This window comes from Carlito syrichta, unplaced genomic scaffold, assembly GCF_000164805.1.
Source record: "Carlito syrichta isolate Samal-C Ts95f unplaced genomic scaffold, Tarsius_syrichta-2.0.1 Scaffold307242, whole genome shotgun sequence".
Lineage (NCBI taxonomy): Eukaryota > Metazoa > Chordata > Mammalia > Primates > Tarsiidae > Carlito > Carlito syrichta.
In genome coordinates this window covers 65328-84259 of record NW_007251338.1, presented here as the reverse complement: position 1 = coordinate 84259, position 18932 = coordinate 65328, and the positions used below count along the sequence as shown (strand labels likewise).

Genomic DNA, 18932 nt, shown 5'->3' with positions numbered 1-18932 from the left:
CTCCAGTCTGGGCGACAGAGTGAGACTCCAACTCAAAAAAAAAAACAAAAACAAAAAAATAAAATAAAAACACCCAGGAATTATCTTTTTGGAGGGCAGACCCCTTTTAGTACAGACTTTCACCACTAGGTAAATGTTTTAGGAATCTATCGGCACTTGCTAGTGCTATGAGAGGCTTTGTTGCAGAAGAAATATCCCAAGTTGTGGGAAACAGGTGACTGGCTCTTCCATCCTGACAACACACCTGCACACACCATACTGAGTGTTGTGCAGTTTCTGCCCAAAACAACTATTTTGTTTTTCTGCATGAAAAAATTACTCAAAGGGAAATGTTTTTTTCAATGTGGAGGAGGCAAAACAAAAAATGACAGAAGCACTAAAAGATTCTCAATAAGTGTATTGCATCAAAAAATAGAGTACACTAAAATTAACTCTAAAAGTAACTACAGTTTAAACAAGAATGCACAATTTTTTATAAATTCTGTTTTTTGTCTCTCTTTATATGTAAACACAGACGTCTGTAGCAGCACAATGATAGTGCATGAAAATTTTCATTCTGCTATAGAATTTAAAGAAAAAACCCATATACCTCTATAACAAATATAGGTTAGAAAAACAATTAGGAACATCAGTAACAAAGTGGACAAGTGATGCAAAAAGGGTCTTCCCTTGCATGCAACTCATATTATGTGCCTACCAGTTTAATACACATTGTCATAAATTTAAGATATTTCATGTGTCTTCATGGTAAACACACACACAAAAGCTATGGAGATAAACAAAAATGGAAAAGGAATCAAAGTATGCCACTATAAAAATTAACAAAACACATGGGAGGCTGTAAAAGACAAAAAGATGGAGAAAATAGCTACAAATAAAAACACAAAAAATTATTTTCAAAATGGCAACAGCAAGTTTATTGTTTATTGTATATGTATATATTTGCCACTGTGCCCAGTTGAGAAAAAATATTTTTAAAAAATATATGGCCAAAGCCAGGCTCGATGGCTCAGCCTGTAATCCCATGCTTTGGGAGGCTGAGGTGAGTGGATTGCCTGAGCTCGCGGGTTTGAGACCCGCCTGGGCAACTTGGCGAGACCTCATCTCTACAATAAATGAAAAAATCAGCCAGACGTGGTAGCACATGGCTGTAATTCCGGTTACTCGGAAGGCTGAGGCGGAAGGATTGCCGTAACCCAGGTCAAGGTTGCGGTGGCCGGGAGCAGCCACTGCACTCCAGTCTGGGTGACAGAGTAATACTCCAACTCAAAAAAATATATATATATGTGTATATATATATATATATGGCTGAGCTTGGTGGCTCAGCCTGTAATCCCAGCACTTTGGGAGGCTGAGGCAAGTGAATTACTTGAGTCTGTGGGTTCAAGACCAGCCCAGGTAACTTGACAAGACCTCATCTCTACAATAAATAAAAAATGAGCCAGACGTAGTAGTGTATGCCTGTAGTTCTCGTTACTTGGAAGGCTGAGGTGTAAAGGATCACCAGAGCCCAGCAGGCTGATGGTTGTGAGCATGCTACTGCACTCCAGCCTGGGCAACAGAGTGCGATTCCAGCTCAAAAAATGAATAAATACATAAACAAAAATATTTATGAAGTAAGCCTCCCAATCAAAATATTTTGGCTAAAGGCATTAAAAATTAAGAGTCAACTTGCACCATCTCAGGAGAGTCACTTTAAATCTAAAGTTAAAACACTGTTACAGTACAATATGATGGATGCAAAAAACAGAAGTAAGTTATCCCTGCTTATGGAATCTCCAGCGATGCCTGGCTAAAAGTGGTACAGTGACAAAGATATTCCAGAAAGATGTTACCATGTAAAAGCTGGGTCACCATAATTAGGCAAAAGCCACTCTAAGTAAAAAACTGCCTCATAGACAAAATACACTTCAAGTATATTCACAGTGGACAAAAAATGCACTCAAAAATGATAGAACAGTCAAGTAACTAGAAACTAACAAGAATAATAAAGACCAGGTGTGGTTGTTCACACCTATAATGCCAGCACTTTGGGAGGCTGGGGTGGGACCTCATCTCTACAATAAATCAAAAAATTAGCTGGGCATGGTGGCACACGCCTGTAGTTCCAGTTACTTGGAAGGCTGAGATAGAAGGATCACCAGAGCCCAGCAGGTCAAGGCTATGGTGACCATGAGCGTGCCGCTGTACTCCTGCCTGGCCGACAAAGTGAGATTCCAGCTTTAAAAAAATGTGTAGCCGGCTCGGTGGCTCAGCCTGTAATCCCGCACCTTTGGGAGGCTGAGGTGAGTGGATTGCCTGAGCCCACTGGTTCGAGACCTGCCTGGGCAGGCGAGACCTCATCTCTACAATAAATCAAAAAATCAGCCGGGCATGGTATCGCATGCCTGTAATTCCAGCTACTCGGATGAGGTGGAAGGATCACCGGAGCCCAGCAGGTTGAGGCTGTGGTGGCTGGGAGCGGCCACTGCACTCCAGTCTGGGCAACAGAGTGACACTCCAACTCCAAAAAAAAAAGAAAAAATGTGTAGCTCATATCATGGCTCCCAAATATATAAAGCAAATGCTGACACAACTGACAGAATAGATAGTAACACAGTAATAATAAACTTTAATACCCTACTTTCAGCATTGAATAATAAAGCGTGACAAAATATTAATAAGCAAATAAAGGCTTTGGGCCAGGCTCAGTGGCTCAGCCTATAATCCCAGTGCTTTGGGGAGGCCTAGATGAGAGGATTACCTGAGCCCGCAGGTTCGAGAATCGCCCGGGCAACTTGGCGAGACCTCATCTCTACAATAAATCACAAATTAGCAGGGCACGATAGCACACGCCTGTAGTTCCAGCTACTTGGAAGGCTGAGGCAGAAGGATCACCAGCAGGCTGAGGCTGCAGTGGCCGGGAGTGTGCCACTGCACTCCAGTCTGGGTGACGGAGTGAGACTCCAACTCAAAAAAGAAATAAAATAAAACAAAGGCTTTGAACAAATCTATACATCATTTAACCCTAATAGACATATAGAAAGAGAACATGCCATACTACAGCAGAATATACCGTCTTGTCAATAGCTCATTTATTACTTTCCTGGATAGATAACCTGTTAGGCCACAAAACAAGACTTACCAGATTTTAAATGGCTGAAATCTTACAAATTATCTTTTCTGATCTGAATGGAATGACACTAGAAATCAATAGCAGAAAGAAAACCAGAAAATCTATGAATATGTGGAAATTATACAATACACTATTGAACATGCTCTTATACAAAGATTGGAAGACAACAGACAATATTGTGAAGATGTGAATACTAAACAAAGTGATCTACAGATTCAATGTACTCTAAGAAACAACTTTGGAGGCATGACACTTTGTGATTTCAAAACCTATCACAAAGCTACAGTAATCAAATCAGTTTGGGCTGTCATAATATCAGACAGATATACTAAAGAAACAGCACAGAAATAAGTTCTTGCATATACAGTCAAATGAAGAGGTATTTGCATACCTATATTTACTGCAACATAATTCACAGAAGCTAACAGTTAGAAATCCAAACATCTTTCAAGTAAGACAATTTGAAATATAAAACAATTTTATTAAATTATTCAGCCTACAAAAAGCGGGTTATTGATAGGACACTTTGGTCATTCCTTATGTCTTCCTTTCTATTCCACAAACTATGAGATTGTTTATAATCATCTTTAACTTTTCTCCTAGTGTTTCAGAAGTTCCAGTTGTTCACTTTTATTGGACTTTAGATGAGATTTTTCTTAATTTGGTGATTAATATAAGACACGTCATGGTTAGATTGTAGACTCTCAGGCATCGCTGGAGATTCCATAAGCAGGGATAACTTACTTCTGTTTTTTGCATCCATCATATTGTACTGTAACAGTGTTTTAACTTATTGAATTTAAGAAGATTTTAATTTTTGTAAAGTATTTCATGTAACACATACAGAAAAAATGTTTCCAGTTAACCTTTGATGAAATGCTTTTGAAATTATTTAGATTTTTTAAAATGTATGCATATTAAAACAGTTCTTTTATATTTGTTTATACATAGATTTTAACTTATATCACCACTGTGGAGCCGTAAAATAAAGAATATATTATCAACAACAACAACAAAAAAACAGGATATCGTGTAGTACCTACAATTAGAATAAATCTGGAGGGCATTATTCTACGTGAAATAAGCCAGTAACAAGAGGCACATACCACATAATTCCACTTACATATCTAAAGTCATTAAACTTCTTGAACCAGAAAGTAAAGTAAGATGTTTATGGTCCAGGTGGAGGGAGAAATGGATAGGTGGGATTTCATGGGCACAGAGTTTTGTTTACAAGATGAAAATATTACACAAATACACTGCATTACAATGTGAATATACTTACCAATAATGAAATGTATACTTAAAAATATTTCAGGTGGTTAATTTTCTTTTCTTTTTTTTTTTTTTTTTGGGGGTTGGAGTCTCACTCCATTGCCTAGGCTGGAGTGCCATGGCACGCTCATGGCCACCCCAGCACTGAGTTACTAAGCTTCGGCGATCCTTCTGCCTCAGCCTTCCAGGTAGCCAGAACTACAGGTGAGCGCTACTATGCCCGACTAATTTATTATTTATTGTAGTGATGTCTCCCTAAGCTGCCCAGGCTGGTCTCAAATCTACGGGCTCAGGCAATACACTCGCCTCTGCCTCCCAAAGTGCTGGGATTACAGGCTGACCCACGGAGCCTGGTTCAGGTGGTCAATTTTGTTATGAGTTTTGACTAGAATTAAACATAAAAAATAATACCTAGCAGAGAATACAGAGTAATTAATCTTTTCAAAATTTACCTTCAATCATGAAAGTGTTTCACTCACACAACAATGATATAGACTCATTGACAAATGTATAGTGAAATTAAGCCAATTTTTATGACTACTCACCTAGACAAGATGAAACAACCACTGACCACTAACAAAAAAAGAAATATATATGTTATAAAGAAAAATGTATACAATCATACAATGCATACATAATTTTGTTGACAACAGACATATTTCTGATTTATATTTGAATTTTATCCCAAATTGTCTTAACTAGGACAGAGATTAAGAGTTAAAAATGGAAGCCGGGCTCAGTGGCTCAGCCTGTAACCCCGTGCCTTTGGGAGATTGAGGTGAGTGGACTGCCTGAGCCTGTGGGTTCAAGACCCGCCTGGGCAACTTGGCAAGACCTCATTTCTACAATAAATAAAAAATTAGCCGGGCATGATAGCACGCGCCTGTAGTTCCAGCTACTTGGAAGGTAGAGGCGGAAGGATCACTGGAGTCCAGCAGGTCAAGGCTGTGGTGGCCGGGAGCGGCCACTGCACTCCAGTCTGGGAACAGAGTGAGACTCCAATTAAAAAAAAAAAAAAAAGTTAAGATCTATACATTAGGCCAGGTGGTTCAGCCTGTAATCCAGCACTTTGGGAGGCCGAGGTGAGTGGATTGCCTGAGCCCGCAGGTTCAAGACCCGCCTGGGCAACTTCTTGACAAGACCTCATCTCTACCAGGCGTGGTAGCGCACGCCTGTAGTTCCAGCTACTTGGAGGGCTGAGGCGGAAGGATCGCTGGAGCCCAGCAGGTCAAGGCTGTGGTGGCCGGGAGCGGCCATTGCACTCCAGTCTGGGTGACAGAGTGAGGCTCCAACTCAAAAACAAAGGTCTACACATTATCTGACAAAGAATTAAAAATAATTTTCTTAGCTGGGCTTGGTTGCCTGTAATCCCGTGCCTTTGGGAGGCTGAGGTGAGTGGATTGCCTGAGCCTGCGGGTTCGAGACCTGCCTGGGCAGGCGAGACCTCATCTCTACAATAAATCAAAAAAATTAGCTGGGTGTGGTAGCACGCGCCTATAGTTCCTGCTACTTGGAAGGCTGAGGTGGAAGGATCGCTGGAGCCCAGCAGGTCGAGGCTGTGGTGGCCGGGAGCGGCCACTGCACTCCAGTCTGGGTGACAGAGTAAGACTCCAACTCAAAAAAATAAAAATAATATAATACCAGTGCCCTGATGACACACTGAGCAGAGAACCAGCTAAGGCTTACCTGGACTTCTGACCCTTGGAAATTGTGAGATATTATCCAGGTGTTGTTTTAGACTGCTAACTTTGTGGTAATTTGTAACATATCAATAAATAACTAATATGGGGTGATAACTGGCAAATAAATAAATAAATAAATAAAAATAATTTTTTTTTTTGAGTTGGAGTCTTACTCTGTCACCCAGACTCGAGTGCAGTGGCTGCTCCCGGCCACCGCAGCCTCGACCTGCTGGGCTCCGGTGATCCTTCTGCCTCAGCCTTCCAGGTAGCTGGAACTACAGGCGCACCCTACCACGCCCAGCTCACTTTGATTTATTGTAGAGATGCGGTCTCGCCAAGTTGCCTGGGCGGGTCTCGAATCCACGGGCTCAGGCAATCCACTCACCTCAGCCTCCCAAAGGCACGGGATTACAGGCTGAGCCACCGAGCCCAGCTTAAAAATAATTTTCTTAAATATGCTCAATTAGTAAAACATGACACAGATAGAATCCCTCCTAAAAAACTAGGAAAATGATGTATGAAGAAAATCAGAATATCAGTAATGAGGTAAAACTGTTTTGTTTTTTTTTGAGTTGAAGTCTCACTCTGTCGCTTAGGCTGGAGGGCAATGGCTGCTCCCGACCACCGTAGCTTGGACCTGCTGGACTCCGGCGATCCTTCCTCTTCAGCCTTCCAGGTAGCTGGAACTACAGGTGCACGCTACCACGTCCGGCTAATTTTTTTGATTTATTGTAGAGATGAGGTCTCGCCAAGTTGCCCAGGTGGGTCTCGAACTTGCATGCTCAGGCAATTCGCTCACCTCAGCCTCCCAAAGCACGGGATTACAGGCTGAGCTACCGAGCACGGTCTGTAAAACTGTTTTTTAAAAAACCTGTAGGTACTGTAGAAATGAAGAATACAATAACTGAGTTGAAAAAAATTCACTGGAGGGGCCTAATAGCTTTAGGCAGAAAAATAAATCATAAAATTAAAATCATCATTTATAAATATTTACTCAGGAAAACAAAATGAATAAAAATGACATAAAATGCATATATATTATGGGGATTATTGGACAGTGTCAAGTAGACCAATATTCTGATGCTAAGATGCCACAATCTATTTTTTACAAAATATTTTTGATTCCTGATTGGTTGAATTCACAGATGCAGAATTTACAGACATGGATACAAATGTACTAGATCTAGAAAAACTGGTTCAAAGAAAAGGAAAAATAAAGACTTAATAAGATAAACAAAAGCTAAGAGTGTCACCACTAGAACTGATCTACAAGAAATGCTAAAGGGAGTCTTTTCTATTGAGAGATGAAGCAGGTCGGGCTCAGTGGCTCAGCCTGTAATCCCAGCATTTTGGAAAGCCGAGGAGAGTGGATTGCCTGAGTCCACGTGTTTGAGACCCACCTGGCCAACTTGGCAAGATCCCGTCTCTACAGTAAATAAAAATTAGCCAGGTGTGGTAGCACGAGCCTGCAGTTCCGGCTACTTGGAAGGCTGAGGCAGAAGGATCGCTGGAGCCCAGCAGGTCAAGGCTGTGGTGGTTGGGAGTGTGCCACTGCACTCCAGTCGGGGCAAAAGAGTGAGACTCCACCCGCCTAAAAAAATTCACATATTAAGCATGCACATACATAAAACATGTATATGAATGTGTGTATATAGAAGTGTATATACATCTAAGTTTCATAATAAGTAAAAGAAAATTATAAAATGTTTTAAGATACAAGGAAATGTGACAATTTAACATATGTTTACCAATGTTCTAAGTGATATAGTATGCTTAAGAACTTTGGGCATATAGAGTCTAAACTACCAATCTCAGTTTTTTTGTTTTTTTTTTTGAGTTAGAATCTCACTCTGTCGCCCAGACTGGAGTGCAGTGGCTGCTCCCGGCCACCACAGCCTCAATCTGCTGGGCTCCCAGCGATCCTTCCACCTCAGCCTTCCAAGTAGCTGGAACTACAGGTGTGCGCTACCATGCCCGGCTAATTTTTTGATTTGTTGTAGAGATGAGGTGTCATCACGTTGCCTAGGCGGGTCTCGAACCCGCAGGCTCAGGCAATTTACCAATCTCAGTTTATATTAAAAAAATTTATTGTAGGCCAGATGCGGTGGCTCACACCTATAATCCCAGCACTTTGGGAGGCCAAGGTGAAAGAACTGCCCAAGCTCACGAGTTCAAAACCAGCCTGGGCAAAATGGTGAAACCTTACCTCAATAAATCAAGAAAAATTAGCCATGGGGGCATGGGCCTGTAGTTTCAGCTACCTGGAAGGCTGAGGCAGAAGGATCACCTGAGCCCAGCAGGTCAAGGTTGTGGTGGCCATGAGCATGCCACTACACACCAGCCTGTGTGACAGAGTGAGATTTTGACTCAAAAAAAAAAAAAAAAAAATTAGCCGGGCTCAGTGGCTCAGCCTGTAATCCCGCGCCTTTGGGAGGCTGAGGTGAGTGGATTGCCTGAGCCCGCGGGTTCGAGACCTGCCTGGGCAACTTGGGGAGACCTCATCTCTATAATTTAAAAAAAAAAATTAAAGTAAAATAACTTTAGGTTACCTTAAACTTAGGAAAATAGCTTGTGTTCTGATAAAATGATTTAATATACATTTTTATAGAATCACATTTGAAACCTCCCTAGCACAGGAAATCATAAAATAGAAAACATATAACATCCATACATGGTGTTATGTTTCTCAACCAAATAACAAAATCACCACTACTCTCACAAATTTCAGACATAGCAGAAAGAGAACTGAAAGAATAATTTAACACCATTTCTAAAAAGTAAGCAGATATCCTCATTTCCCTGAAAGCAACATAAGAAACCCTGGCACTGTGGATCACATCTATAAGCCCAGCACTTTGGGAGGCCGAGGTGAGAGGCTTGCCTGAGATCATGGGTCGAGACCAGCCCTGGTAACTTGGTGAGACCTCATTACTACAATAAATCAAAAAATTAGCTGGCAGTGGTGGCGCATGCCTGTAGTTCCAGCTACTTAGAAGGCTGGGGCAGAAAGATCGCCTGAACACAGCAGGTCGAGGCAGCAGTGGCTGTGAGCATGCCACTGTACTCCAGCCTAGGCAACAGAGTGAGACTCCAACTAAAAACTAAATAAATAAATAAACAAATAAATGAATGAAAAGAAAATCAACAGAAGAGCAGTCAGATCATGCAGTCCCTTACAAACAATTAAGAGGACTTCAATTTCCACCTTAACCTTGAAAGAGAATAATGGAAGGGGAAGTAGAGTTTCTGAGAATTTCAGAGAGTAAGAGTCCCTAGGTGAGAGCAACAGAAAGAATCCTAGGTTTCTCAGAAACTGTTTCCATTGGAGCAGACCACCTTCCCAAACCACATTTCAAGTTCTGTTTTTTCCTTGACCTGTGTTATCTGATTCATTCACTCCCACCTACCTAGGGGTTTGGCCAATGTGCTGTATCTCTTCACACTCCAGGGCTCTTTCCTTTGCTCCAGGCAAGTGATCAGGTCTGGCTTAGAGACAGCAAGGCCTGTTTTAGTTGAAAAAAAAAAGTCACTAAACTCTTGCTGGGATTCTCCAATTACAAACCTAACACTGTGCTCAGTAGAGAACATATTATATAAGATACTAGAAAATTAATCCCCAAATATTGTTTCCCAACAGAACCTTTAAAACATTTAGGAAAAATTTTAAATATGTGGATTCTTAGCTCAGTACTAGATAAGCAAAAATTGATGGTAGCAGTTGGATTTTAGGGCAAATATATTTTATGCCACTAAATTTCTGAATTTATGACTAATACAGAGTGAAGAATACAGATCGATTCAAAATAGAGAAAGGTTCATGTCAAAATGAAACATCTTTAATTTTTTCTTTTCTATGCCAAGTCACCAAGTTTTCCCTGAAAGCAGGAAACTCACTCGTGCAAAGCAGAAACTCTCAAAAAACATTCTACAAAAAAACACAAAACCAGCCGGGCTCGGTGGCTCAGCCTGTAATCCTGTGCCTTTGGGAGGCTGAAGTGAGTGGATTGCCTGAGCCCGCGGGTTCGAGACCCGCCTGGACAGCGAGACCTCATCTCTACAATAACTCAAAAAAATCAGCCAGGCATGGTAGCGCATGCCTGTAATTCCAGCTACTTGGAAGGCTGAGGCGGAAGGATCGCCGGAGCCCAGCAGGTCGAGGCTGCGGTGGCCGGGAGTGGCCACTGCACTCCAGTCTGGGCGACAGAGTGAGACTCCAACTCCAAAACAAAACAAAACAAAACAAAACAAAACAAAACAAAACAAAACAAAACAAAACACACCATGAAATTCTTAATATGGAATAGGAATTGTGTGTTGAAATTATCCTCACCCAGGGAAACTAGGTTTCTGTGGTTCTCCAGCATCACATTCCTGTACAAAATCCGTTGAGTAGGGTCCAGGCATTCCCACTCCTCTGGAGAGAATTCTATGGCCACATCCCTGAATGTCAACAGCCCCTGAAAACAACACCACATATTTACCACAGGCAAATTCTTAATTTAACTCTAAGTTAGCCAGGCTCGGTGGTTCAGCCTGTAATCCCACACCTTGGGAGGCTGAGGTGAGTGGATTGCCTGAGCCCGCAGGTTCAAGACCCACCTGGGCAACTTGGCGAGACCTCATCTTTACAATAAATCAAAAAATTAGCCAGGCGTGGTAGCGCGTGCCTGTAGTTCCGGCTACTTGGAAGGCTGAGGCAGAAGGATCGCCGGAGCCCAGCAGGTCGAGACTGCGGTGGCCGGGAGCATGCCACTGCACTCCAGTCTGGGTGACAGAGTGAGACTCCAACTCAAAAAGAAAAAACTCTAGGTTAAACAAGAGAGTGAGGTTCTAACTTATTGGAAAATGAAGGCTCTCATCTCTCTTTACTAGTCTAATAAACATCTCTGAGAAAAACCCAGACTCTGTCACTTGGTAGTTTGACAAAATATTCTCCTTGGGCCAAAAGTATTGGCATCACTGGTTAAGCATGTTAGAAATGCATAAATTCTGGACTAGAATTATCCAATAAGATGACTTTTAACAGAAATATTCTCTAATGTATTCTTTAACTCTGAGGAAAAAAAAAAAATCGACGGACTAAGATCTACTTAGCCAGTGTAGATACTATAGTTTTGTGAATGATAACAGCAAAAAATTTGGGTACCAACACAAGCTTGTATACTTTTTAGTACTATATTTACATTTCACACAGGATAATTTATTATGTTGCTCAGATGAAAAAAAAAAACTGAGTTAGCCTGTCCCCCTCAAATTTTAATGTAACCATGAATATGGTAAAATGCAGATTTTGATTCAGGAGATCTGAGGTAAAGCCTGAGTTTCTGAATTTTTTTTTTTTTCCTGGGTACTCACTGTTGCCCATGCTGGAGTGCTGGAGTGCAGTGGCACAATCACGGCTCACAGCAACCTTGACTTCCTGGGCTGAAAAGATTACCCTCCTCAGAGTCCTGAGTATCTGGGACTACTGGCACATACCACCACACCTGGCAAATTATTTTAATTTTTTTTTTTTTTGTAGAGATGAGGTCTGGCTATATTTCCTAGGCTGGTCTTGAACTCCTGGGCTCAAGGGATCCTCCTGCCCCAGTCTGCTAAAGTGCTAGGATGACAGGTGTGAGCCACTGTGTCTGGCCTGAATTTCTGCATTTCTTTTCTTTTCTTTTTTTTTTTTTGAGTTGGAGTCTCACTCTGTTGCCCAGGTTGGAGTGCAGTGGCACACTCACAGCCACCCCAGAGTCAACCTGCTGGGCTCCGGGGATCCTTCTGCCTCAGCCTTCTAAGTAACCAGAACTACAGATGCATACTACCATGCCAGACTAATTTTTGATTTATTGTAGAGATGAGGTCTTACCAAGTTGCCCGGGCTGGTCTCAAACCCAGAGGCCCAGACAATCCATTCATTTTTGATTTATTGTAGAGATGAGGTCTTGCCAAGTTGCCCGGGCTGGTCTCAAACCCAGTGGCCCAGACAATCCACTCATCTCGGCCTCCCAAGGTGCTGGAATTATAGGCTGACCACTGAGCCCAGCCAGAATAAGATTCTTAAAAACTTAGACAAACTGAAAATACATGACAGCAAGATTTTATAAAGAAAACAAAAGAGAAGTAACTCAGGGAAACAGGCTGTTTCACCTACCACCCAAAAAGAACTGCATAATAAATAGGTTCATGTTCCCAAGCTTGGGGACCACTCTCACTGTGAGATGCAACCCAGGGTGGCTCACTCCTGGGTAGTGACTGAGGGACAACTGAACTGATGGGAATTTAATTCTGGAAGCTCTACACACTCTACTGTCCCCTCCTCCATTCATGAAAGTGCTGTATCCTCCAGGGTCTCAATTCTCATCAGGGACTATAAATGCTCTCCTGGAGTAGTGTAAGACTTTGACCTGTGATGTCTTTTTTCTGACAACAAATGTGTGGAGTCTGCTGGAAACAAACCAGTTCTCCAACACCAATTTATTGTCCAACAATTCAATTCTGTTACCACCCAGAATTAGCACAGACCCCACAATTTCAGGGCTCAGTACCATAACACTGCAGATGACATTTGAAAACCTCATAGACCATCTATGCTTTGGCAACTGCCAACAAATTTAGTTCCTATAACCCCTTTCAAGTCCAATAATTTAATGGACTACTCACAGAACTCAGGAAAACATTTTCTGTGTGTTTACCAGTTTATTATAAAGGATAAAACTCAGAAACAGTCAATTAAAAGACAGGTATAAGAGGCCAGGCATGGTTGATCATGCCTATAATCCCAGGACTTTGGGAGCTGAGGTGAGAGGACTGCCTGAGCCCGTGGGTTCACAACTAGCCTGGGAATCTTGGAGAGACCTCATGTCTATGACAAATTAAAAAATTAGCCTGGTGTGGTGGCATGTGCCTGTAGTTCTAACTACTTGGAAGGCTGAAGCTGAAGGATTGCATAAGCACAGCAGGTCAAGGCTGTGGTGGTCATGAGCATGTCACTGTGCTCCAGTCTGGGCAACAGAGTGAGATTCCAACTGGAAGGGAAAAAAAGATTTATAAGGCAAGGGACAGTGGCAGGGGACATGGGGTAGGGAGAGAATTCTGGTAAATAGCTGTGATTGAAGACACCCCATCTTTTGAGATCTACAAGACCAGCTTACTGCAAAGAAATCCCTTCCATTACGACTTAGGTGATGGTCCCCTTTTTACCTATCTCAAAGTCAGTCACAGACACTACAAATTCCCATTTTCTGCCTCATAAACAATTAGATAAACACTTTTGTCTTCAGTGGTCAGAAAAAAACACCTACAAACCAAACTTTGCTTAAGTTTTCCTCTTTACCCCAGGTCTCTAAAATCTGACTCACCCTCAGCCTGAGCGAATACATACATCTCTTTATGCCTCTCCCAAGAACAGGCTGACTTTGGGGCAAAACGTTCTCTGAACTGGGATCTGCTGTTGTCATCCTCCTCCACATCCTGCCCTCCCCCCTCAATCTTTTTTTAATCTTCTTTGTTTCCTCCACCAGAATGCCCTTTGCTGCCTAAACTCTGAGATGCTCTCAGATACTATAGTCAGCAGTCCCCAACCTTTTTGGCATCAGGGACCAGTTTCATGGGAGAAAATTTTTCCATGGTTGAAGGTGGGTTGGGGAGGGAGGTGCAGTCCAACCTCACTGCTACAAGTAGTTTGTATTTGCAGCTGCTCCCCAGTGCTTGCATTGGCACCACACCCTTCATTTCCATCTCAATGCTGACCGCATCTCCCTGCAGACCCACAGTTTTCCAGGGCTCCTTCCATGACTGCTGTAAACAGATGGGTGCATCTGCAGGGGAGGCACCACTGGAAGAACTACCTCCTTTTGCAGGATCATGACAGACCCCAGCTTGGAATCTCTATGCCCATGTGTCTACTTCCCTGTTAGGTAATTCATTTAGTTTTTTTTTTTTTTTTTTTTTGAGTTGGAGTCTCACTGTCGCCCAGACTGGAGTGCAGTGGCCGCTCCCAGCCACTGACCTGCTAGGTTCAACCCTCAGCCTTCCAAGTAGCCGGAATTACAGGCATGCGCTACCACACCCGGCTGATTTTTTGATTTATTGTAGAGATAAGGTCTCGCTGCCCAGGCGGGTCTCGAACCTACAGGCTCAGGCAATGCACTCACCTCAGTTTTAAATGAGAAAACACCCAGTGCAAAATCACTCAAACTCAGTGTTTATGTCCATGAGAGGCAGGAAACTGTAGGGCACTTACATTTCAAACTTCCTTGGGAAAAGTAAAAGTATGTATCTTTTTTAGACAATAAACATGTAAATATTACTTCTATGATAACAAATCATTTTGTAAACAATCATAAGTGAACACTTCTAGTAGTTGCCATGTTTTCTCCCATAAAATTTAGTATTATACTCTGATAACCAGATAACAGGATACAGAACCGATACGTAGTGTCCAAATTCTCCACTCTGCAAAAAAAAAAAGAGGAACTGCTGTTTTATCAACCTATAATTAATAATACATCAATTAAGTTGGGCTCGGTGGCTCAGCCTGTAATCCCATGCCTTTGGGAGGCTGAGGTGAGTGGATTGCCTGAGCCCGCAGGTTCGAGACCCGCCTGGGCAACTTGACGAGACCTCATCTCTACAATAAATCAAAAATGAGCCGGGCTTGGTAGCGCGCCTGTAATTCTGGCTACTCAGAAGGCTAAGGAGGAAGGATCGCCGGAGCCCAGTGGGTGAGGCTGCCGTGGCCGGGAGCGGCCACTGCATTCCAGTCTGGGCAACGGAGTGAAACTCCAACTCCAAAAATAAAAATAAAAATAATACATCAATTAATCTATCACACCTTCTGTTGAAATTTATTAATTTCCCACAGTCATAATATTACCTTTTCCCAGGTAATATTCCCAAAGCAGTGACCTAAGTTTAGAGTTGAAATCACACTAAAATAGAGTGAATCTATTGTGTAACTAAGTCCAAACTCCATTCAGCTGGTAGCAAGACAGTCAATAAGTTGAGACAAGGAGTTGGAACAGGGGCTGTGACTTTATTTAGGAGGGACATTAAAACCCGAAAAGATGAGGGGCCTATAAAAAAGGTAAATAAGGTAAATAAGATTTTCTAACAAATGGAATATAAAACTAGATATTTAATTTTTCCAGAAATCTATCTACTTCTTGCCTCTCTGAAAATTTTTTAAGTCTTTCAACCCCTACTAATAAAATATATCTTACAGTTAATAACAAACTAAAGTTGCAATAAGTGAAGTAAACTTTTTCAGGAGACAAGCCCAGGGAGGGGCAGAGCTGACTGACACACAAACATGCCTAACCCATCCTGCTCACTTTAGTGCTTGGTGATCATCCTCTTGGGGGACATGGCAGGTGCTTTCCTGTGTGCCTGGGGTCCTTTTTGCTTTGTGAATTCATAAGCCATCACTTTGGGGTGGATTTTTCTTGTCCTTTGGGATAGCTTTCCTCCCTTTTCACAAGTAGAAGATAATCCAGTGGACAGGACTCATTGCTGCCTTTTCCTCTCAAGACAAGCGATGAGTCTGAAAATGCATGGAATAAATCGCCTAACTCAAATACACTTCCTGAAAATTACTTAGAGGAAAACAAAACTTAGACTTAACCAACATGAAGGAACCGTGAGACAGCAAAAGACTAAAATAGCTAATTCCATTTTAGATGGGGGGGGGGTCCTCTGGCCTCTGCTTGTACGTAACTAAAATAATTTTGCAATTGCAAGCCGTGCTCGGTGGCTCAGCCTGTAATCCCACGCCTTTGGGAGGCTGAGATGAGTGGATTGCCTGAGCCCGCGGGTTCATCTCTACAATAAATCAAAAATTAGCCGGGCGTGGTAGCCGGCGCCTGTAGTTCCAGCTACTTGGAAGGCTGAGGTGGAAGGATCACTGGAGTCCAGCACGTCGAGGCTGTGGTGACTGGGAGTGGGCGACAGAGTGAGACTCCAACTCAAATAATAATAATATTATTATTATTATTTTGCAATGCTGAAAACATAAGATAGGAACAAGTATGCAACTGGCCAAACTATCTCTGGGAATGAGGGAGTATACACACTAACTCTGCCATGTTAAACAAATAAAGAAACAAGGAGACCATGAGTCAAGAACAAAAAGATTTCACGACTTTCCAGGACTCCCCTTGCCCAGATGTCTGCAGTTCTAAGCCACCTCTGTCTCCCATGCTTGGATAAAAACAAAAGCACACACAACCTTTAGGACGCCGGCCCCTCAACTTCGCAGTTTTACTGTCCCTCCTAAATAAAGTAACAGCCTCTCTTCCAACTCCTTATTGGCTGTCTTGCTACCAGCGGAACGGAGTTTGAACTTAGTTACACAAACGGCCAATGACCCTGATGGCATGCCCTGGGGATTTTCACCTGGATATTCCAGATCAGGCGACTGCAGGGCTGTCACCCACTAGCCCCTGCCCCTTCTCCAAGCCTTTCCCCCAGGCCCCCCGGGGACCCCACACCACGAGCCCTGGCTGGAGCTTCAGGATTCACGACCCGCCTCTGGCCGAAGGGAACTCCTTAACGCTGTGATGGAGCCGCCGCTTAACCGGGGGAGAAGAGAGGGACGGGCGCCAGGACCACAGACCCACCATGGGCCCTGCAGGCGGGTGGGATCCTCCCCACGACCCTTCCTGGTCCCGCACACCGACGAGCAAAGCTGCCTGGAGGGGCCTCTAAGGGACAAGGTCGCCGCGGAGACAGGACCCCGGGTCCCGGCCCAGCCCCACCTGCGCCGAGGGGACGAGGCCGGGCAGCCGGCGGGGACGAGTCCAGGCTTGGAGCTGACCGGGTGGCCGGTCCCGCCACAGCCAGCTCAGCCGGTGCCATCCCTCTCCCCCTCTCTAGACACCCGCCCGCACACTCACCATCTCCTGGCTTCTGGGCGTCCCGCGTTCTCCCTATGGACCCCCCAGGACCTGAGATCACAGGGCGACACAGGAGGCTGCGGCAGGGCCACCGGGGCCTCCCGGAGGGCAGGACAGAGCAGCAAGGACGATCCAGCTTTGTGCGCAGGCGCAGGAGACAATGCCCCCCCCGTCAGTGTGCGGAAGCCGCCCCCTCACTTCCGGCCCCTGTCTGATTGGGCAGTTTCCACCGCAGCTCTCCTGATTGGACAAGGCTCAGGCTCTGGTCCTGAGTGACAGGAGATGCGTTCAGACTGGGGTTGCATGAGGCAAGAAAGGCAGGTTTTTTTTTTTTTTTTTTTTTTTTTAAGTTGGAGTCTCACTCTGTCCCCAGACCGGAGTGCAGTGGCCGCTCCCGGCCACCGCAGCCTCGACCTGCTTTGCTCCGGCGATCCTTTCGCCTCAGCCTTCCAGTAGCTGGAACTACAGGCGCGCGCTACCACGCTCGGCTAATTTTTTGATTTATTGTAGAGATGAGGTCTCGCCAAGTTGCCCAGGCGGGTCTCAAACTCTCAGGCTCAGGCAGTACACTCACCTCAGCCTCCCAAGGCGCTGGATTACAGGCTGAGCCCCGAAACCAGCGAAAGGCAGGTTCTTGGCTGCAGCATTTTCAGACTGAGATTCCTCCCTGTACAGAAACCTGGCTACTTGTGAATGATCTCATATAATATATATGTTATTTGCAAATTGAAACAATGTAACGTCAATTATTTTAAGGTTAGGATTATTACTTTCCTGGCCGCTGGTTTTGTGAGGAGGCAGCCTCAGTGAAAGGATATACCTGTAGGAACCTAGAATAAACCAAGTTTAGCATAACCTTTTTGCATCAGCATAGCCATCTTTGCTTAGACTTTACCTTGGACAGGCTTTGAATTTAGCACTAGTTAGACATAGATAGATATATTTCCAATTGCCAGGTTTTGGGAAGCGTTCAGACATTCCATTGCAGGCTAAGCTGGCTGGCTACCCCCTCGACAAATCTCCATCAGAAGCAAGACAAGGACAGAGCCATAGAAATGGTAATAGACCAGCTTTCAGCTAAGGACTTTGTGAATTGCAAATGGCTAACAAGTCTCTTGCAGGAAAACCCCCTTCCCTCGTCTCCTTCCATCTAGTCCACCACCTGAGGATCTGAGATGCTAATGTCTGGCTATAAAATCTAAGACTCATGTGGATACAATCAACATCAAACACCCACAGCCCTGGACATTCCTCCTGGCCTAAACCCCCTTACCCCAAATGTCCTTAAATGTACCCATGTCTTGGCCCTTGGAGGCCACACTTGTCTCTGAGTGTCTGCCCCCTCTCCAATCTGTGACAGATAAATAATAAATGTTACTTCTTACTACTTTCTTCCTTTTTTTGCAATCTTGCATTATTCCCGCAGCCTCAGCATTGGCATCAGCATTAGCATCAGACCACCTCACCTCAGTTTACCCTTTAACTTAGCATAAAAAAAGAGAGGTATCCCAGCAAGTTGAGACTGCAGTGACTGGGAGCGTGCCACTGTCCTCCAGCCTGGGCGACATTAAGACTCTTACTCAAAAAAAAAAAAGAGGCAATACTCTCAGGCAGCAATGTCCAATAGAAAGAAAATGTGTACTACGTGAAAGGACAGGCTGAGAGCAGGAAATGCATTATTCTTTACTCTCCTTTCTAAATCTTAATACAATTATGAAAAAGTAGAAGCTTTGCTTTTGGAGAAATGCACACTTTAAGTAAAATTAACTACAGGTGCACGCTATCACACCCAGCTAATTTTTTGATTTATTGTGGAGATGAGGTCTCGCCAAATTGCCCAGGTGGATCTTGAACCTGTGGGCTAAGGCAATTCACTCACTTCGGCCTCCCAAGGCACGGGATTACAGGCTGAGCCACCGAGCCTGGCCAAATTAACTTTGCCAACTTTTCTTTTCTTTTCTTTTCTTTTTTTTTTTTGAG

General features: G+C 43.6%; 1 protein-coding gene across 2 annotated transcripts in view; it reads right to left on the bottom strand.

The window, feature by feature from the left end:
• Positions 1–17016, bottom strand: part of LOC103266615 (putative protein ZNF720) — a 21670-nt gene extending 4654 nt beyond the window's left edge. Inside the window, exons 1-4 of one of the 2 annotated variants that reach the window (XM_008064249.1) lie at positions 16953–17016; positions 10403–10529; positions 9480–9575; positions 4936–4963 (exon numbers count right to left, since the gene is read on the bottom strand). In XM_008064249.1, the coding sequence (XP_008062440.1) occupies positions 4936–4963; positions 9480–9575; positions 10403–10529; positions 16953–16955 (254 nt within the window). In that variant the 5' untranslated portion in view covers positions 16956–17016. Of the gene's footprint in view, positions 1–4935; positions 4964–9465; positions 9576–10402; positions 10530–16952 lie in introns of those variants that run through there. The other variant, XM_021715649.1, reaches the window with a different exon arrangement.
• Between the last annotated feature and the right edge of the window lie 1916 nt (positions 17017–18932).